The 19,043-nt window shown below is 49.0% G+C and overlaps 10 protein-coding genes across 10 annotated transcripts; 8 read left to right on the top strand and 2 right to left on the bottom strand.

Moving 5' to 3' along the window:
- Positions 1 to 80: 80 nt before the first annotated feature.
- On the top strand, positions 81 to 1,889 carry EV420DRAFT_1478379 (uncharacterized protein; the record flags this gene model as incomplete). The annotated part of the gene is made up of 10 exons (XM_060469490.1): positions 81 to 135; positions 298 to 358; positions 417 to 444; positions 528 to 554; positions 624 to 644; positions 716 to 876; positions 1,120 to 1,159; positions 1,234 to 1,414; positions 1,467 to 1,589; positions 1,810 to 1,889. 10 exons carry the CDS (start codon positions 81 to 83, stop codon positions 1,887 to 1,889), a joined length of 777 nt encoding a protein of 258 aa, XP_060332659.1.
- A 1,491-nt stretch (positions 1,890 to 3,380) lies between these two features.
- EV420DRAFT_220420 (uncharacterized protein) lies at positions 3,381 to 4,990 on the bottom strand. Its single transcript, XM_060481272.1, has 6 exons — positions 4,863 to 4,990; positions 4,730 to 4,816; positions 4,217 to 4,673; positions 3,868 to 4,163; positions 3,726 to 3,815; positions 3,381 to 3,676 (listed from the first exon to the last, which is right to left on the bottom strand). The coding sequence occupies exons 2-6, from the start codon at positions 4,787 to 4,789 to the stop codon at positions 3,467 to 3,469; spliced, it is 1,113 nt and encodes a 370-aa protein (XP_060332658.1). The 5' UTR covers positions 4,790 to 4,816; positions 4,863 to 4,990; the 3' UTR covers positions 3,381 to 3,466.
- A 769-nt stretch (positions 4,991 to 5,759) lies between these two features.
- EV420DRAFT_220221 (extracellular triacylglycerol lipase precursor) lies at positions 5,760 to 8,874 on the top strand. Its single transcript, XM_060481271.1, has 14 exons — positions 5,760 to 5,924; positions 5,976 to 6,024; positions 6,096 to 6,368; positions 6,420 to 6,538; positions 6,594 to 6,691; positions 6,742 to 6,820; positions 6,867 to 7,037; positions 7,088 to 7,174; positions 7,224 to 7,539; positions 7,593 to 7,808; positions 7,861 to 7,983; positions 8,037 to 8,186; positions 8,236 to 8,270; positions 8,324 to 8,874. The coding sequence occupies exons 3-14, from the start codon at positions 6,236 to 6,238 to the stop codon at positions 8,426 to 8,428; spliced, it is 1,632 nt and encodes a 543-aa protein (XP_060332657.1). The 5' UTR covers positions 5,760 to 5,924; positions 5,976 to 6,024; positions 6,096 to 6,235; the 3' UTR covers positions 8,429 to 8,874.
- EV420DRAFT_1762828 (uncharacterized protein) lies at positions 8,370 to 10,627 on the bottom strand. Its single transcript, XM_060480714.1, has 5 exons — positions 9,967 to 10,627; positions 9,839 to 9,917; positions 9,460 to 9,785; positions 8,911 to 9,407; positions 8,370 to 8,851 (listed from the first exon to the last, which is right to left on the bottom strand). The coding sequence occupies exons 1-5, from the start codon at positions 10,567 to 10,569 to the stop codon at positions 8,662 to 8,664; spliced, it is 1,695 nt and encodes a 564-aa protein (XP_060332656.1). The 5' UTR covers positions 10,570 to 10,627; the 3' UTR covers positions 8,370 to 8,661.
- A 337-nt stretch (positions 10,628 to 10,964) lies between these two features.
- On the top strand, positions 10,965 to 12,146 carry EV420DRAFT_1267886 (uncharacterized protein; the record flags this gene model as incomplete). The annotated part of the gene is made up of 2 exons (XM_060467413.1): positions 10,965 to 11,830; positions 11,882 to 12,146. 2 exons carry the CDS (start codon positions 10,965 to 10,967, stop codon positions 12,144 to 12,146), a joined length of 1,131 nt encoding a protein of 376 aa, XP_060332655.1.
- A 75-nt stretch (positions 12,147 to 12,221) lies between these two features.
- Positions 12,222 to 13,287, top strand: EV420DRAFT_219994 (uncharacterized protein). Its single transcript, XM_060481267.1, has 3 exons — positions 12,222 to 12,933; positions 12,984 to 13,062; positions 13,118 to 13,287. Exons 1-3 carry the CDS (start codon positions 12,334 to 12,336, stop codon positions 13,279 to 13,281), a joined length of 843 nt encoding a protein of 280 aa, XP_060332654.1. The 5' UTR covers positions 12,222 to 12,333; the 3' UTR covers positions 13,282 to 13,287.
- Positions 13,288 to 13,847: 560 nt separating this feature from the next.
- On the top strand, positions 13,848 to 14,252 carry EV420DRAFT_1533168 (uncharacterized protein). Its single transcript, XM_060472750.1, has 2 exons — positions 13,848 to 13,994; positions 14,052 to 14,252. The coding sequence occupies exons 1-2, from the start codon at positions 13,951 to 13,953 to the stop codon at positions 14,230 to 14,232; spliced, it is 225 nt and encodes a 74-aa protein (XP_060332653.1). The 5' UTR covers positions 13,848 to 13,950; the 3' UTR covers positions 14,233 to 14,252.
- Positions 14,253 to 15,308: 1,056 nt separating this feature from the next.
- EV420DRAFT_1533163 (50S ribosomal protein L24) lies at positions 15,309 to 16,471 on the top strand. The gene is made up of 3 exons (XM_060472749.1): positions 15,309 to 15,765; positions 15,816 to 16,135; positions 16,185 to 16,471. The coding sequence occupies exons 1-3, from the start codon at positions 15,529 to 15,531 to the stop codon at positions 16,264 to 16,266; spliced, it is 639 nt and encodes a 212-aa protein (XP_060332652.1). The 5' UTR covers positions 15,309 to 15,528; the 3' UTR covers positions 16,267 to 16,471.
- Positions 16,424 to 17,660, top strand: EV420DRAFT_220068 (uncharacterized protein). The gene is made up of 4 exons (XM_060481269.1): positions 16,424 to 16,835; positions 16,898 to 17,082; positions 17,146 to 17,273; positions 17,330 to 17,660. The coding sequence occupies exons 1-4, from the start codon at positions 16,751 to 16,753 to the stop codon at positions 17,418 to 17,420; spliced, it is 489 nt and encodes a 162-aa protein (XP_060332651.1). The 5' UTR covers positions 16,424 to 16,750; the 3' UTR covers positions 17,421 to 17,660.
- On the top strand, positions 17,406 to 17,960 carry EV420DRAFT_220046 (uncharacterized protein). The gene is made up of 2 exons (XM_060481268.1): positions 17,406 to 17,705; positions 17,807 to 17,960. Exons 1-2 carry the CDS (start codon positions 17,506 to 17,508, stop codon positions 17,901 to 17,903), a joined length of 297 nt encoding a protein of 98 aa, XP_060332650.1. The 5' UTR covers positions 17,406 to 17,505; the 3' UTR covers positions 17,904 to 17,960.
- The last annotated feature ends 1,083 nt before the right edge of the window (positions 17,961 to 19,043 follow it).

Raw genomic sequence — 19,043 nt, 5'->3', positions numbered from 1 at the left:
GTCCGTCGTTCCGAGTACAGTTTCCCTCCCACAACGACGGTACATGAAGACCCTCTACACTGTTTGAACGTGAAGTGACGATGTCAAGCTCAACGGCGAGGAACAGTGATAGTGATAGTGGATTAGCGAGAGAAGGTGAGTCTCAGCCCCCATGCGCTACCTCTCTCTCTGCTCAACTTGCATGTATCTACAATCTAGGTCCATCAGTGTGAACCACCCCTCCCTCCCTCCGTAACGTTTGACAGCACGGATATCAATTTCGCTCGTGCCCATTTGTTCCAACATCCTAGGAATCAGTTAAACAAACAAGTTCTGCAAAAACTTGGCGGGAGCGGCTGCTGGCTTGGGCTGTGCATGGGTAGGTCGAAGCCTTGTTTTTGTGTTTTCGCCGGCTTTGCTGACACTCTTTCATTTAGTTTACTTCTCTGGACGCAGATTGAGATGGTTAGCATGGGATTGATTGTTGTGGCTGTCAATGGGCATGGTATTGTATCTCTGTTTGCTTACTGACTAGTCATGTATCGAAGCTCTTGCTGCAACGTAGCGTTAATATAGTAAGTATGTATTAGTTGTTATCCTGCTCATCCTGACACTGAACAAACCCGATAACTTAGAAATAATAGATCTCAACTGTTTTATCAAAGGTAAGATGCTCTCATTATGAGGTGGCAATGGGTACTAATGATATATATTGAACTAGATGACGTGACTGAAGCGTTTCAAGCCCATAAGACCTACAGCGTGCGAGCACTGTCATAACTTCAATCATCGGGTTAGTCAAACACGTACAAGACTTCGTCACAGAGAACAAGATGGTGGGACGGTGCTTTCTACTACGCTTCGACATCCAGACACAGATAGGACGGACTTAGTGTTGTACGTGTTGTTGGAGAACGCGTCTAGTTTGCCAGACGCGTTAGACACGTTGACCAGACCTCTGTTCAGTTGACCGTTATGTTACGATGGTTAGCCTCATTCCTCAAACCGTTTGCGTGTCCTTACGAGGTCAGAATCAAGTCATTGTTAGTGGTAAGAAGTCTAGATGCACCTGCAATCCCCACTGAGGACCACCGAATTCTGGGTCAATGCTGTGAAAACAGCGAACGGATGGGTGTGCAGATGTTATTCGCAAGAGGTCGATAATCTCTGTAGCGTTCCGGTGCGGCCATCCAAAGCTTGACGTGTTCGTCTCATCGTCAGGGCCCGCAAACTGACAAATACGAAGCGGACTAGGGCGATGTGATAGGCAGTCGGAGGGGATTCATGAAGACAATTATGGGCAAGGCGAAGTACGTTACGAACTTTGGCGAGGAGAATATCGGGGACCCGCCAGGCAAGGAGATCATGGAGATGACAGGAAGCAGTCACGATCTTGGCAAGGAGGATACCACCACGCAGGCCCATGTGGGGTTAAGTCAGAGGTAAACATAGCACATATATCCAGTACGCACCAAATCCAATGTCAGGCATTGCAGCGTACATCACCACGTCGACTACCTGTTCTGCTGCGACCCATAACCGACAAATCCAGCATTACCGAGAGCGTAAAGTCTTCCGGACAGCATTCCAGAAGGCCGGGAGATCCCATAGTCAGTTTAGGCGAGTTTACGATGGTGCTCAGTAGAGAAAGGCACGGGTCTAATATGGCTCCCGCCACTAGCACCTAGGACCAGTTGTGAGGGAGTTGTGTCAGAACGGGTGGATCTATGTGGCTGTGTCACACCACAATTGTCCAAAATCAACCAGAGTCGTCCCGCCGACGGCAATACCATACCATGCTCGGCCCCTTTTTAATGAGCTCCACTGCAGACTCGGATTGGCAAAATACCGGTGTCTTAGGGAAGCGCAAAGAGAAGAATGGAGAAAGAGACATCAATCCAGAAGCCTGACTCGGGTTAATGGCTCCCGGAACACTTTGAAGGGGGGATGGAGGTGAAGGTCGAACTTGAGGCTGTGAAGTTCCGGTCGAGCAACGTCGGCCCGAAGTTCCGACTTGAATATTTTCTCAACGGTAAACGCTCGGTGTGGCGCTACAACAATTGTCTGCAACATTCCGCCAAATGGCCTTAAATACGTTGCTATAGCAGAGTTCGTTCAGTCCATTGGTGCTCCGTGCGTCTATCATCACATTCACTAAAAATCACGAAAATCTCGTTCAGAAGTTCTGTTGAAAACAACGTACACAAAAAGGTAGCGACTCGGTCACCGGAATACCATGAAGTGCAATAAAACGTAGCTTGTCAACGTGACAACAGTCCATGATATCGATTGCCGGTTGTGGCGAAGGACTGCAACTTCTTCATCGTCTTCTGGGACCTGAACATCACTCTGGCAGTCTCTTTCTTGGGTAGAAAATAGGCGTCAACTATTCCTGGTGCCTTAGATTCTAACACGCGCTCTCCGTTCATATTGTCCAGCCGAAATCGAGTTTAGGTGGCTGGTATGCGTAGAGCCAAAGTGTCATTGTTATACTCTTATATTATGCACGAAAGGACACAAGAGTAGAGAGCGTAGGCGGAAACGTTGATACCGTATAAGCAAGAGTTTTGCACAACAATCACTTCCTACGAGGCCGAGGAGGGGGGACAATCATGATCCGCTTCTTTGAATTTACCATGGCCTTCGCACGGTCCAGCGCAGACACCCCATCCTGTCGCCAGCAGATTAGCATCGCGGCGAGCACGCCAAGGAGTATTGACTTACTGAAGGCGGTGCTGGTGGTGGTGGCTCCGGCTGAGACTTCTCCTCTTCATTTATCTTTGCTTGCCGTTTCGGATGGGGAATCTTCACGAGTGGAAACCATGAATGAACAGACCGATGTCACAGCTGAGACTACCTACATAACGTTGTTCTTCATGGGACCAGGCCTTCTCCGGGAGGGGAATACGTCGGGTGAGGCTATGCCAAGCTTTGTCGAGGACCGGGCGCTAGTAAAACAACGACTTTGAGAAGTTGTATCTTTTGGTTTAGTCATGGAGAGACTTACGAGAGGGGAAGGTTCGTCTGCGTTGGAAATTGGAGGTCGCCTTGGGATGCGAGACTGCTGGGCCTTGATAAATGAGTGACAAGCATCGACACTGAAAAAGGATGCTCACAGAGTTCTCCTGTTCGAACGACCAATGTCAGTGACAGCGGAAGAAGCGGAACGAGGCAACACTCACAGGAATACTACCATCTCTTTGTGCCGGATGCGACCCATGATCCGTCTGGAAACCATCCCATCTTGAAGCGTACCGATGGTTCATCTGTCGGTAATTCTACAATTCGTTAGAGTGGGATTATAAACGACAGCATCGAGGTGCTCACATCCTGAATATCCGGCTCCTCCTCATCTTCGATGGGTGCGAATAAAATGTCCTTCTCGGCGTCTTCAACCACGTCGTCCAAGAATGAGATCCAAGAAGAGTTGTCCGTTTTCTTGAGGGAGGGAGTAGCTGATGCCTGAAAGTGTGTCGTAAGGTAAAGTCTAAGTCATTGGGGAATGAATACCAACGTTGTCGTCCCGAAACGTCTCGAGGGGTGTTTGTGGTATTTGATTCGTCCAGGGTGAGGGAGAGTCATCGTGTTCAAGAATCCTAGCTGGAATGTTCTCTTCTTCATCGTTGCAGGTGTTAGCAGTTGCTGACGCAAAGCTACTTGATGCATCGTGTTGCCGGGACTTGTCGAAGGGATAATCCTAGGGCGATGTAAGGAGAATGGACCATGGACGGCTGCAAAGGACTCACAGGCAAAGAATAGCCAGAGTCTGGCGACAAAGACACATTTGAGGCCAGTGTTTCATCATTCAGAGGCGCTTCTAGAACCGCCGCCTTTTCCTGGATCATCATGAATATAAAAGCCAAGGAATATAAGCCAAAGGATGCTCACATGCACAGCTGAAAGATCGTCGATTTGAAGTTCATTCTCTGCATCTCTACGTCTCCTCTCTTCATTTTCTCGCATCTTGGCGCGCATCTCAGCCAGAGTCGGGTTCCCAGGACGAGCACTAGTAAAGCGCGCCTCTTGTCGTCCAAAATACACGCGTTTATCCTTTGCTGCCCACTGTTGTTCCAGCTGCCTGATGCCGCTCGAAATCTGAAACAGCGATCTGCGTAATCCTTTTACGAGGTCCTCGAATGGCATTCGATATATCTCGAGCTGCGGCGAGATGATATAACTCCATCCTGCGAGGTTATCGTTTGAGTGACTACCCATTGATCACAACAAGGCAACTCACCATCTACGATCAGCTTATCACAATCTCCCCTCGTCTGTCTATCATTCAGCACCAGCTCACCATCACTCCTGACATCCAAACCCCTCGAAAAGATGAGTGCAATGGCCGTTTTGACTTTGCGCGCAATTTCGACTCTGAGATACTTTTTCTTGTGCACGGTTTTCTTCGGCATCAGTAGGTGGACAGGGAGCGATATGTCTGTGTGTTCTGTAGGAGGATCCTTCAGCCTGGCGACGCGACTCTCCCACAGCTCCACCGGCCTCTCGAACGTCACAGCATTTTCGGGCTTGGTGAGGATGCCAAACGGTATTGCCTTGATGGACAAGAAAGGCTGGGATACGAGTGGGAGGATCTTGAGATTGATTCTAAGTGCTGGGTGTTTTGGATCCAGTCGTACTGCGTAACGGTCGGTGATGGGAAATGCACCAGTCAGAGCGCCAGGCTTGCATCCACGGAACTGGAGTCCAGAATTTAAATGAAGGAAGAGATGAAAGTTATTTCTTTTTTGCTTACGGCGACAGACGGTTTTCCATTGAGTTTGGGTAATTTGCTAAGCTGGCGACATTTGAACATAAAGATGGCATAAACGTAAAACTGAGCCTATTCATGGTCAGTACTATGATAGCGTCAAATAATACGAGTTTACCTTGATTATGGAGAAAACCAATACGGCGCTTTCATTCGAGAGTGGAAGGAAAGACGCGTGCTTCCCGATTCGCGACTGTAAAGCTTAGATCAGCGGCAGACCTGCCGACTGGCGGCCATCAATTTGACTCTTCAATTTTCAAATCAGACCCTTGTCCTCATCTCATCCCTCTCCGAAAACGATTCTCCGGAACAGCGTTTGCTGTAGTCTTGCCGTTCCCAGTATGAACAACGACTGAATCTCACCTGTAAATCGTCCGCCGCAGGGCTACCCAGCTGAGTGTATCATCATTCATCGCAGCGAAAAGAGGTGGGTTGAACATGGGTTGGAGACTTGAATCCCGGCCCTCTGCATCATTTCTGCTTCCTCATTGGGACATTAGAAAATTGTGAATGGGACCACGGAGCCGAGTTCTGCAAATGCACCGAATGCTCTTGCACTGCACAGTTCTGATTGTATGTATCGAACTGTAAGAGCCTAGCTTGACACGGAGAGCAAGTTTCCATCTTGGAATCCCTAGCGACATAATGTGTGACGTCTTGAAAAACTCCGTATGGTTACAACTGAATTCGAACATCAAATAAATGTGGAGCTTCGTCATGAGAGATATTGGATGGAGGTCTGAGGAACGAAAATGTCGATGAGCAGGTGGAGTTCAGTACATGTCATATTTCTCGCGAAGGTCCCCGGCCATGCGACCAAGACCAATCGTCGAATCTTCAACAGACACATGTCACCGAGAAGAGCTCTTCCGTTACTTATATATGTTGAAGTGCTATTTATAACACTCGCAGCAGTAGTGCATTGAGTAAACAAGCTCTGAGCGGATGGGTGCCATTTTTTCCTAACTTTTTCCTTCCGACGACCATGGCTTTCTGAAGATATCGCGCAGCAGAGCTGTAACCAGGAAAAGGCTTACCACGGACGTCTTACGCGTTCAAGTCCATCGAATGGACAAAGTTGACCAAACAAGCAACGCGTCTCTCTTCCGTGCTATACTGCGATCTTCCTGCAACACTTAACGTTTTTTTTTTCAATGCTCTGGCAATACTCCGGAAGAAGGTGACTTGTAAGGGTTTCCGTTAAGGGTTCAATTAATAATTGTTTGAGCAGCGGTCGCAAACCTATGCAAGCCTGAGTCAGAACGCTGACAATTAATTCGGTATGTCAATCCCGTTTCTTGACGCGGCGGATTTGCGTCGGATTTTTCATAGCGTTAACCTTGATTGACAGAGCCTTGACTCGCAGCAGCTGCGCGCGAATAACCCGAATTTCATGACAATAATGCCTCTTCTTCGTGTTTCCAAACGGTCGCTTCTCCGAACTCGAAATGCTACATAAGAAGACCGTGTTCTCTACCATTCCCACATCGCATGACTATGCTCATCGTGATATCTGTCCTGTCCTGTGTTCTCTTGGCTGCTGCTTCCGCCCCCGAGGTCCAGCTGGGCAAGACCAAGCTCATTGGAAGGGATGTTGCAGGGCTACAACAAGACTTCTTTGGAGGTGAGCCGACATACCATTCCAAGTGCTGGTCAAGGCTAAAGTGAAGGCTAGGTATTCCGTTCGCTGAACCTCCTGTTGGAGCGTTGCGTTTGCAGCGTCCTGTATTGAAAACGGATATTGATACCGATGAATTCGACGCTCAGAATTTCGGACTACCATGTCTACAGAGCGTACGTTTGTTTTTGCCTGATATCTGCAATTCTATCTTAATGGCGGAAATAACAGGGCCTTGATACCGATGAAATGTCAGAGGATTGTTTGACTATCAACATATTTCGGCCGAAAGGAGCATCGTCTGAAGATCCCTTGCCGGTAATGTTCTGGTAGAGTGGTATTTGTTATTCATGTGGTCTTAGCGCTAATGATGCTGAAGGACCTATGGTGGCGGTTTCACTTCAGGCGCTTCGTCGTCCTTCAATGGAAGCACTATTGTTGCCCAAAGTGTTACCAGAGTCAGTTCCGTGTCCTACGCACGTGTTCGTGGCTAACTGCTTGCAGGGCACTCCCATAATCTACGTGAACTACAATTATCGGCTAGGGCCATTAGGTTTCCCTCAAGGACAAGAAGCCGATAACAGAGGACAACTCAGTCTCGGACTCAGAGACCAACTAACAGCCTTGGAATGGGTTCAAAGGAATATCGGTTTGTTCGGTGGCGACAAAACCAAGGCACGTACGTTCACTATATAACATTTTCCTTGGATTCTAAGGCCTAGTAGGTCACAATTTTCGGACAAAGCGCTGGATCCATGATGACAAACCTGCAGCTTCTAAACCCGTTGATTTCTCAATTTGCCCATGCTGCGGTAAGCATGCAATTTTTTGACAAAAGTAATCATTCTGAGTTGTTGGTAGATCTTCGAGTCCGGTTATGCCTCTTCGCCCGTAATTTATAACGCAGCTGCACGAGAATCCACATGGCAGTATTTCGTAGCAGGAACACCAGGCTGCGAGTCTGTTGCTGGCACGCAAAACACTTTTGACTGCCTGCAGGCGGCGAATTCGTCAGCTGTATATCAAGGACTTATGGCGTGCTATGCGTCGGCCATCGAAGGGTTCCCTGTGTATCCTGCACTGGACGGTCCTTCACTTCCCGATCTGCCTACACACCTCTGGGCAAAGGGCGAGTTTGCCAGGATTCCTTTTATATCAGGCACGAACCTAGACGAAGGTACGATATGAGCACTTTATGCAAGGGCCGAACTCAATGTCGGTGCTCGTTAGGGACGCTTGGCCTGACGACGGATCGCAACTTCACCGATGAAGACATCAAGGATTACATACAGACTACCTACTCGGCGTTCCCACCTTACATCTCTGATTCCATCTTGGACCGGCTTATCGAGCTGTACCCTGACGATCCATCTTTGGGCTCGCCGTATGGCACTGGAAATGAAACCTTTGGGTACCCTGTAGGCTGGAAGAGAGTGGCATCCATCAGTTAGTATTGTTTCCTCGTTCCCAATAAAGTTTGCTTAATCGTCTATTTCAGCTGGGGACTTGACCTTTGATGCTCAACGTCGGACATGGACACAGACTGCTGCCCGGGCAGGCGTCAAAGCGTACGGATACCAGTTCACACAAAATGCATCGACGCATGCTGCCTCTGAAGGAGGTAGGATCTCGGCCCTTTCGCATCCATCCGACTACTACTGACATGCTTATCAGTTCCTCATGGATCAGAAATAGAATTCATCTACGGACAACTTGATTCTTCCAGCGAACCCGCTTCGTCGATCTCGTTAGCGGAGATGATGGTCGACTATTGGGTTTCTTTCGCTACGAGCTTGGATCCCAACGATGGTTTAGGGACGTCCCGTGAGTGGTTCTCGTGTTGTGGTTTGAACGCTTGTTGATCATCTTCCAGGTCCCGTCTGGCCACAGTACACGCCGGACAATGAGGTATGTTAAAACATTCATTGAGGCGGGGTTTCTCTCGCTGATCGTTGCCCCAGGTGCTCTTACAATTGCATGGCGACAATATCACCGTCATCCCGGATGACTATCGGAAGGAACAGATCGAGTTCCTTAGGGATAATGCAGACGCTTTTCACCGGTAAAGCAAGCGTCTATTACGATCCGTAGTTTCCTGTTGCTGGCTCTTAACACACATAACTTTTCGTTTTTGAAGCTTGTCTACTGAAGATATACGTGAGAGTCATCGAAGGAACTCAAACTTTTGGTGCTGCTAGTTTCTATACGAAAAGAGGCACTCACTTTCTCTTGCTCGATACCTTTTCCGCAAGTACGCCGCCTCCAGCCAAGGGGCATTGGCCGTGCGAGTAGGTAATATCTATGTTTTCATTACGCGTCTAATAGATCTTGCAACTCCCCACTCATCCCGCTGGCAACAATGCATTTCTGACCGTCCAAAATCAAAAAACTTGAACCCTTCTGTGGTCAGCGCCACGTTCCGCGGCTCAAGGTCACCATGCCGAACACTCAAACAGTGTAACTTCTCCACCGAATCAATCAACCTTTTCCTAGAAGGTTCGCGTAGCTCCATTAGTGGTATACATGGATGGGATAGATAGCTGCTCACCATTGCATCGCACTCACACCCCTCTTTACATCACCCCAGCTCATACCATAGATTTCCTCTAGGTTGTCCCCCACATCCTCGAGCAAGAATCCAAACCATCCGCCGACAGGCCTTTGAAATATCCCATAGCACATGGGGACGAGGGAACAGTCCTTGAGGGCCACCTCGTACATATAAAGCTCACGCAGAACCATGTTTGAGTGGACCTCCGACACAAACTTCATGATATGCAGTTTCTCTTCGTCGTTGACACGGCACCTCCATACACTGCTCCATCGATTCGCCCCAACTCGTTCTACAAGAGTCACCGCGTCGACATCGATTGATGGGATCCGAGGGGCACAACGACAAAGATGCATAAATGATTGCTGACTCGGAGGTAGACTAGAGTCTTTAGTACGGGCAGCTAGGATACTTTGGCCATCTAAGAGAGTATCGCGATCGGCATAGATACGATGTATGTCGTCAGAGCGCAAGCACGGATGCTGCAATATCATCTAGGAAGATATATCAGTACCTTGCACAGTCCGAATACACGAAAACACGTACAGCATTGGTTGCTACTCGTAAACTCAAACTCGGGATACTACCCTGACCGGCTTCTTCCCAGACATCAGTATATTCTTTGCTGTTACTTTCGTCGTCTTCGTCGGGCATCGCCTCCAACAAGAGATCAGGCGGACTCTCGACGGTATGACCGGTTGAAAGTAGGTTGACGCATAGCATAGCAACCAGTATCGCAAGGAACGGCTCGGCGGGTATCTTAGCCTGGAACTGCGTGAGCGGGTTTGGATACGGAAGAGTTTCACTTTGAAGTTTAAAAACAGGTGAAAGGAGTAGAATTCTTCCCGGACGAGACGGATTGGGAGAGCGTACTAGAAAGGGCTGGTAAGACATCCAGGAGACGACCGGAAAATATAAAGCTCACCCAGCTGCGCTGCAATTGCAATATAACCAGCAAAGAAAAATCCATACTCTGCTTTTGCTGCAACCATATGTAGTGCAAGCTGTATCGAGTGAGACAGTGACCAAGAAAGATACTCGATGAACACTAACTTTCACAGCCATGGCCTTGGCACCAGTTTGCTTCTTGGTCACATCAAGTCTGAGTGGCCGACTCAAATCCTCCGCCTTCTCAAGCAATACCAAATAAGCCTTATCCTCGTCAGAACAAACCAGTACGCGCTCCCGCCGAACGAGTCCGTCATCAAGCCATTCTTGTTCCACGGCAATGTCAAAGTTACCTCGCTGGGAACACACAGGTTCGTACATCACACTGATACAACCTGTGAACCCAGCAACCTCAGCGATGGTCTGAACGACAGGCTCTACCGCTGAGATGGCGAGGCTGCCATACAAGCTCACTTCAGCTCCCGAGTCAGTCCGGAAAGACATCCTCCTCATACGCTGCAAGTCCCGCTGCATCGACCGGCAAGACACACCGCCAACACCTTGGTCATGGACCAATCCACCGAGGAAACTCCTCAGTTTTGGGATCAGCTCAGGGTATAGCCTGCAGTAGATGGGACGGTCCTCTGGAGGGGCGATATCTAGGGCGGTGTAAACCTCAGTTTCGGAAGTCGCATTTAGGCGCAGCTCAGGTCTGGCAGGAAGGAATGTCAGAAATTCTTGAATGTTTGCGGGACATGGGGTATCCATGGTTTGAGATAGGCCTGAGGGGTGCTGTTGTATCTGTTATATGGCATGCGAGTCATACTCAAACAGTTCACCTAGTCTATTTTTGACGTTGAATTGGCCGTAATTCGGCAAGTATGCCGCCTCCAGCCGAGCGGCATTGGCCGTGCGAGTAGGTAATAGGCCAGATCAGGTAGTGCAGAAAGAGAGCAACGATAAATTCCACTTGTCTGGCTAGGGCGTGGGACGGTTCGCATATTATATTTCTTTCGATCAGCCGGGTTCAGTCATATTTGAAGGCGACGACCGCCTCCAACACTTTTTTGATTACATAACGAAATGAGGGAAGTCAGATGATGTCATTGACGCGTCCTGCCTTAGGACCTCCATCCCATGATGGAGCTAGTTTCTCCACCGTCATGTTCAATCTCTATTCCTTGTGTAGGGTACCATTTCTGCGTTCCCATTTAGTACCCTTTCGTGCACCGCTGATTCCCAGGACGATTCGACGTCTCAGTGCTGCACCAGGCTCGCAGGAAGGAATCCAGGTAGCTCACGCGCAGTTCCTAGCTGGAGCGCCGGCAAACACAAAATGGGAGAATGGCGATGTAGCAGACGAACTGGAGGGTGTATCGCCTGGGTCGGGTAAGCGTGTTCTTCATCAAAGCTGGGGATTATCGTGCTTACAGTCTTTAGGGAAACTTTTGCCGACTTCTTCACACCTTTTCAAGCTCATCATTCCAATTCCAAACTCAAATAAACCGCCCACCGTTATTCTACTGCACCCCGCCCAACCTCTTTCCCACGTTAGCCGGCTCATTCTAAGCTCCCTCACCGAGTCCGACTCAATACCTGCTCGAATAAGCTTCCAAAGCTTCGCGGCCGTGTCCAAGCGCCCCTACCAATGGTCAGACTCAACCGACATCGGAGATTTTATCCGTGATGCAGCACGTTCAGCCAAGTTCCGGATATGCTTCACCAACGACGAAGGGAAAGAAACAAGCGCTATCTCCGTGCGTGTCCCGACCTTTGCAGACCGCACAGTCTTCCTTCGCCGTAGGCTGGCTATTATCAACGCACAACTAGAATCTATGCATGAAATTAAACGGACGTGCGACAAGGAAGCCCATCGTGGTGCGAAGCGTATGGCGATTGGGGGATTCGGGATGCTCGTGGCGTATTGGGGCATCGTTGCGCGTCTGACATTCTGGGATTATGGATGGGACGTGATGGAACCTGTAACGTACTTGTCGGGGCTGTCGACGGTGATTTGCGGGTACTTGTGGTGAGTGTGATGGTGTGTGTCTATTTGGAAGAATGATCTGACTTTTGGTAGGTTTTTGTATCGAGGAAGGGAGGTTTCGTATTCGTCAGTGCTGGACAGCTCAATATCGACGCGCCGGGAGGCCTTGTACAAAGCGCATGGTTTGGATATCGATAGGTGGCTGGATCTTGTTTCGGAAAAGAAAGGGCTGGTCAAGGAGATTGGTCGTATCGCGGAGGATTACGAGGGGAAGGATGATGAACCGAAAAAGGAGGACATTGAGGAGGATGAAGAGGATACCAAGGACCACGATACGAAATCGCATAAAGCAAGCTAGATGTTGTACCGACACTGCCAAGAAATCCTAGACGAATCCGAAACAAAAACATATGGTCGCTTTGAGGTCTCGGTATTGGGTGCCGAAAGCAAATTTTTGAAAACTCGCGTGAAAAATAGACTAGGTTGACCTCTGTCTCTCTGTCTGACTCGCAGGAGCCCTTCACACCGCCACCATCACCAACACAATGGATACCCTATGTCCTGCCATCATCCAGGAATTTTTGACATTCCTTCCTGCCCGACCTTGGCTGGACTCAGAGACGTACCCGACTTCAACTGACGTCTATACTGCGCAAGATGTAGCCCCTGCAGAGGATCGTCCCATCTACTGCCATCCAGATCTTACTCTCATACTAAGGTTGATGGAATTCCTCGTTGGGTTGGTCAGAAGCCTTGACATCGGCAGTGTCTCTTGTCAGTCGATGCAGGAATGCTTGGAAGCTATGAGTGATGTATCTTTCCAAGCTGAAGTCGACATGAGTAGGTACAGCAGTCACGTCACTTCAGCGATACGGCCTATCATTCAGGCTATTGCTGAGGCCACCGGTCTTCCAGGTCGTTTTAGTGTGGAACAACAGGCTGTCAGCGAGGTTCAAGGTGACTTTGACGTCACCGTGGTACGAAAATGGCTCGAGGACGGACGCGTTTTATGGGAGCCTGTAGTGGTTTGTTCCGAGGAAGATAGAGCTTATTCGGTGTTACTTGAGAAGGCGGAGGAGTTGAGTCGGCCATTCAGTCTTGATGCCACTGAGAAGCAAACTGGTGCCAAGGCCATGGCTGTGAAGGTTAGTGGTTCATCGAGTATCATTCTTCGTCGTTGTCTCATTCGATACAGCTTGCACTACAAATGGTTGCTGCGAAAGCAGAGTATGGATTTTTCTTTGCTGGTTATATCGCAATCGCAGCGCAGCTGGGTGGGCTTTTTTTCTTTCCCGGTCGTCTCCTGGATGTCTTACCAGCCCTTTCTAGTACGCTCTCCCGATCCGTCTCGTCCCGGAAGGATTCTACTCCTCTCACCTGTTTTTAAACTCCAAAACGAGACCCTTCCGTATCCGAACTCGCTGACGCACTTCCAGGCTAAGATACCCACAGAGCCGTTTCTTGCGATACTAGTTGCTATGCTATTGCGCTAATCTACTTTCCGGTCATACCGTCGAAAGTCCTCCTGATCTCTTGTTGGAGGCGTTACCCAACAAAGACGACAAAGGAGATGGAAGTGATAGTGAACTTGAAGAATATACTGATTCTAGTGATAAAGTTGGTATCCTAAGTTTCAAGTCGTAACTAATGCGGTACGTGCTTTCGTTTGTTTGGGCGGGGAAGACACTGATGTATCTTCCTAGATGATATTGCAGCATCCGTGCTTGAGCTCTAGTGACATACACCGCATCCATGTCGATCAGGATACGCTCTTGGACAGTCAAAGTGTTCCAGCACCCAGTAGCGAGGAATCTAGTAGTAGACAATCACTACAGCAACAATCCCTCATGCAGCTCTGCCACCGTGCTCCTCACATTCCATCAACCGATGTTGACACGGTGACTCTTGTAGAACGGATTAGCGCAAGTCAATGGAGCAGCGTATGGAGGTGCCGCGTCAACAACGAAGAGAAATTGCGTATCGTCAAATTTATATCGGAGGTTCACTCGACTATGATTCTGCGTGAGCTTTATATGTAAGAGGTGGCCCTCAAGGACTGTTCCCTCGTCCCCGTGTGTTATGGGATATTCCAAAGGCCTGTCGGCGGCTGGTTTAGTTTCTTGCTGGAGGACGTGGGGGGCAACCTAGAGAAAATCTATGGGATGAGCTGGGGTGATGTAAAGAGGGGTGTGACCGCGATGCAATGGTGAGCAATCTATCTACCTCATCCATGCGTACTATTGGGACTACACGAACCTTCCAGGAAGGGGTTCGTTGATTCAGTGGAGAAGTTACACTCTTTGGGTGTGAAGCACGGTGACATCGAACCGCGGAATGTGGCGTTGACTACCGAAGGGTTCAGGTTCTTTGATTTTGGATGGTCAGAAATGCATTGTTGCCAGCGGGATGAGTGCGAGGAGTTGCAAAATTTATTAGACATATAAAATTAAACCTCACACGCTCGACTAGAGGCGGTATACTTGCCGGTCAGCTATTTTGGCGGGTTGTCGTTGAAAATAGACTAGGCTCTTGGGATCTCAGATGAATGGCATGACATATTACCCCTCGGACCTACCTGATACTCATGTCCAGCACATTCAATAATTTCTGACATTTCTTCCTCAACTGCTACTCGGAAATATTAACTGAGGTTTACACTGCCCCATCTACTGCCGACCATACTCTCAATTGATCCCAAAGCTGAAGAATTTCCTCGGTGGAGGTGGATTGGTCGTTGGCGGCGTGTCTTGCCGGTATGCAGGATGCCTTTCACTGACTCGGAAGCTGAAGTGAAGCTTGTATGCTGGCCACGCCATTCCAGCGGTAGAGGCCATCACTGAGGCTAGGCGCATCAGTATGGTGTATGGTGTATGAGCCTGTGCATTCAGACCTCGACCGTGAACAAGAATGGCTTCAAGTTGATGATAGATTCGTTCGGCAGGCAGTTTGTTCTGATGAGAATAAGCCTTATTTGAGAAGGCGGAGGATCTGAGTCGGCTACCCAGACTTGATGAGAAAGTTGGTATTTTATTTATCGAGTAGAGTCATATTGGCTCGGAGTTGCTGTCTCCCTCGATGCAGCTTGCACTACAGATGGTTGCTGCAAAAGCAGAGAATGGCGTTTGGCACGGTGACCTTGAGTCACGGAAACCGTGGAAGGGTTCAAGTTTTTTTTTTGGACGGTCGAGGTTGCATCGTAGACTGGCAACCATCTCTCTGATCACACTTGACGTGTAAGCAAGAAAGTGTCTTGCTTGCAACGTCAAGTGTCAATCGTGTCTAGAGAGACAATTACGAGTCTAGTTGCATCGTTGTCAACAGGATGTGTGGAGAGCCAGAAGCTGAGATCTTGGACGCACAGACATCAGACAGTACGTGATTATTGTTGGAAAACGGGGTATCGGTTCGTTCCCAGTGTCACATGCGCGGTAGCAAGCCAATAGTATTGCGCTTGGCTGAGCTCTGCAAACGCATGAGGATCTACGCTACAGTACCTACTTTTATACTAAATGTACTTTTACTAGAACTTTCCACGCTTTTCCTACGACTTCTACCTTAATAAGCAACTTCGGCATGATGCCGGATTGCCAAATCCCAACAATTATCAATGCATAGATACGGGCCTGTGCGTAAAGAAAAAAAATTCCACAACAATATTCAGCTAAGTTGACTCGGACGTGCCGAAGTTCGCGGCGGGCCGGTCAGCGAACCCTAACCCCAGCGCCTTTTCCCTCCTTCCAATGCGACCTACTCTGTCTGTCCTGAAAGTCGCGGTCCTATCGCAACCTTTCAAGCGGTCACAACTTGGTATCTTCCAAGGCAAGTCCAAGCAATACGGCAACAACGTCCCGTTTTCCAAGCACAAGTCACGCAGGACATGGCTCCCTAACGTCCAGACGAAACGTATCTTTTCTGATGCCCTCAACCAGTCCGTCAAGTTGAAGGTCACTACGAGAGCCTTGAAGACTATAAAGAAGGTGCGTTATCTTTGCTGAGAAGTCTATGCCGATGACTGACGGGAGCGTAGCACGGCGGACTTGACAACTACCTCACCAAGGGCATGAAGCCTTCAGAACTCAGCTACGAAGGAATGCGGCTACGCGTCGGCGTATTAGATGCAATACGGACACCGCTGCCTGCTAATGCTCAGCTACGAAAATCCCCGGCGTTCCTCAAGGAGCAGAAGAAGACGGCAGGGAAGGCGAGACTGGCAGAGATCATCGAGGCGCAGAGGGCTGCCCTCAACCGGGTCAAGCTCAATCGGAAGCCAACGCTGGAAGACGCGAGGAAGGTCAGGATGGAGGTTATGGAGACTCTGGGGCTCAAGGTGACGCCGGATCGTAATAGGTGAGTTGGGTTGCTTTTTTCTGGCACTCCTGGTACTAATTCTGTATAGGGACAATAGAAGGGCTATCCTGGGTTTCTTGCATCAAAGGGCGAATTCACGGCAGAAAGTATTATTACAAGGAACTTCGTAATATATTCTTTTCTATCTCCTTGGAGGAACCAAGCTGTCTGTGTGCTTCAAATGTTTTCGGTATCGACTCGGATGCTGTTCACTCGGCAATTCGACTTTAAAAAATTCATCCCCTCCCGATTGGCCGATAGTCTGAATGCTGGGCGCCTTCTGCCAAGCGTAAGAGCAGTGCGCTTTATTTGTCCAAGTATGTCCACTACGAGACAAACCAATGTCCATATCCGGACAAACGCAAATCTTCATTCAAGACTATTTCTATTCAAGACGCCCATTGTGCTGCATAAAGAAAAAGACAAATCGTTCATTATGCTGCCTTTCCCACGCGTCTCATTGTTCTCTAATTCCCCTTTGTCTCCGGGTGCCTTTGTCGCTACCGTATAAAAACCCTTGTCACCCCACTGACAGGCCCAAGCTCTCCTTCGAGTTTTTTCTACACTTCCTTCCCATCGTCCTTCCCTTCCCTTCCCTTCCATCTACCACCAGCCATGCGATTCTCACTCGTTGCTCTCCCTCTCTCCGTTCTCGTTGCTGGATCCTCAGCAGCCAGTCTCCAATCCCGCCAGCTACCCAGTGCGTTCGCGCGTTTTCCTTTAAACAAACGCATCTTTGTCCTTACCTCAGTTTTCTTTCAGGCTGCGCGACCCAGTGCATCACCGGCTCCAACGTCAACTACGGCAACTGTAGCACCTCAGACAACGCGTGTCTCTGCAAGAACGCCGACTTTGTCAGCAGTGTCCAGTCTTGCATTACTAGCTCTTGCTCAGGAGACGACCTTACGACCGCTCTCTCCGTCGCCCAGGCCCTGTGCGCTGCCGCGGTACGCCACCCATGCTTCTTGTCATCTTTTTCATCAGTGTTCATCTTTTTCTTTTTCTCTCAGGGCGTCACATTGTCATCAGAAGCCGTTTCGGCTACTTCGACTTCCCCGAACTCTTCGTCGTCTGCTTCTGCCTCTGCCTCTGCATCAGCATCTGCAACGGCGGCGTCAGCATCAGCATCAGCATCCTCGTACGTGATTCATTTTCTAGCATCAAAATGATCTCGGCTAAGTTCTGCTATTATAGGACCTCGTCTACTAGCAATGGTGCCCTTGCCGTTGGTGCCAATGCATTTGTGGGTCTCACCGCCATTGGCCTCGTCGCCCTCGCTTTGTAAAAATGTGACCATATATTCTACTTCGTCTTCTTTTGCCCTTTCGTTGGCCCTTTCGAGCTCGTTTATTTATATCAGTACCTTTTAAATGATGGATCGATTTCATCCAATCCTCGTTTGTGTGATTCTGATTGTAACACTCGACTATTGGTATCATTCTCATTGGAATGTTCCCCTTCTTCATTCTTCAGTCTCCTTGGCAAACCATTTCATTTCCGAAACAAGACCCAGCCGCTTGGATCGTGCGTCTTGTACAACACTTCCGACTGGGAGCATGAATACAGACCCGTCAGGTCTCTGATCATTCTATCTGTTACGGGTGCCTGCTAACCATGATACATTCTATGTCCCATCTATAATCACAACATTCCGAACATCTATCTACACAGCAGGTGTTCGTGTGCCTACCCCAAACAAGTCTACACGTCCAACAGATCTCGCAACTCATCACACTCAGCCCGCTCGCAACAGTGCATTTCCGAATGATCAAAATCAAAGAACGTGAACCCTTCCGCGGCTCAAGGTCACCATGCCACGCATCCAAAGGATGTAGTTTCTCCACCGAATCAATAAGCATGTGCGTGAAAGGTTGGGGTGTCAATGAATTGAATTTTAAACCTCACACTGATTCATCATAAGATGCCTCACCATTCACTCGCATTGATGCCCCTCTTTACGTCGCTCCATTCCGTACCATAAAATTTTTCCAGGCTGTCCCCCAAGGAAACCAAACCAGCCACCGGCAGGCCTTTGGAACACCCCGTAACACACGGGGACGAGGGAACACTCCTTGAGAGGCACGTCGTACATATAGAGCTCGTGCAGGACCATGCTTGAGTGGACTTCCGACACGAACTTCATGATACGCAATCCCTCTTCGTCGTTGACACGGCACCTCCATCGACTTATCCGAATCCGTTCTGCGAGAGGAGCGCGACGACAATGATGCATGAATGGTTGTTGACTCGGACTCGGAGGCAGACTAGAATCTTTGGTACTGGCCGCTGGGATATTCTGATGGACAGAAATGCGATGGATGTCGCTAGAGTGCAAGTATGGATGCTGTAATATCATCTAACAAGATGTAGTATCGGTACATTTTACTGTCTGGATAAATGAAAACACCTATAGCGTCGGTTGTGACTTGCAGAGAAAAGGCAGGAATATCACTTTCCCCGTCAATGTTTTCTTCATCATCGTTGACGCCTCCACCGCCCTCGTCTGCGTCTGACCTTTCTTCCAACGACAGAATCCTGACGCTGTAGATTAGCGCATAGCGTAGCCACGATGACCGCAAGAAAAGGCTCGTATTTGATGTTAGCCTGAAGCAGCGCGAACTGCCGCCCGGAGTTTGGAAGACGTTCGTTTTGGAGTTTGAAAACGGGTGAAAGAAGTAACATCCCTTCCGGACGAGACGGATCAGTAGAGCGTACTGCCAGAAAATAATTAACTGACCCGATATTTGAGAATATCCTATCGTTTACTCCTTCCTGTGACCTGAAAGAGGTTCGCTACTGGCACCGACGCCAACACTGTCAAATCGTCAATTGCCGGCCACGTCCGAATCTCAAAAAATTCGCGGAGCATCAACAATAGAACCCACCGAATGGTGAGACGGTACTGCGA

Source organism: Desarmillaria tabescens, assembly GCF_030435595.1.
Source record: "Desarmillaria tabescens strain CCBAS 213 chromosome Unknown EV420scaffold_12, whole genome shotgun sequence".
Classification (NCBI taxonomy): Eukaryota; Fungi; Basidiomycota; class Agaricomycetes; order Agaricales; family Physalacriaceae; genus Desarmillaria; species Desarmillaria tabescens.
Note: the sequence above shows the minus strand (reverse complement) of the source record. Positions and strands in the feature narration are given on the sequence as shown.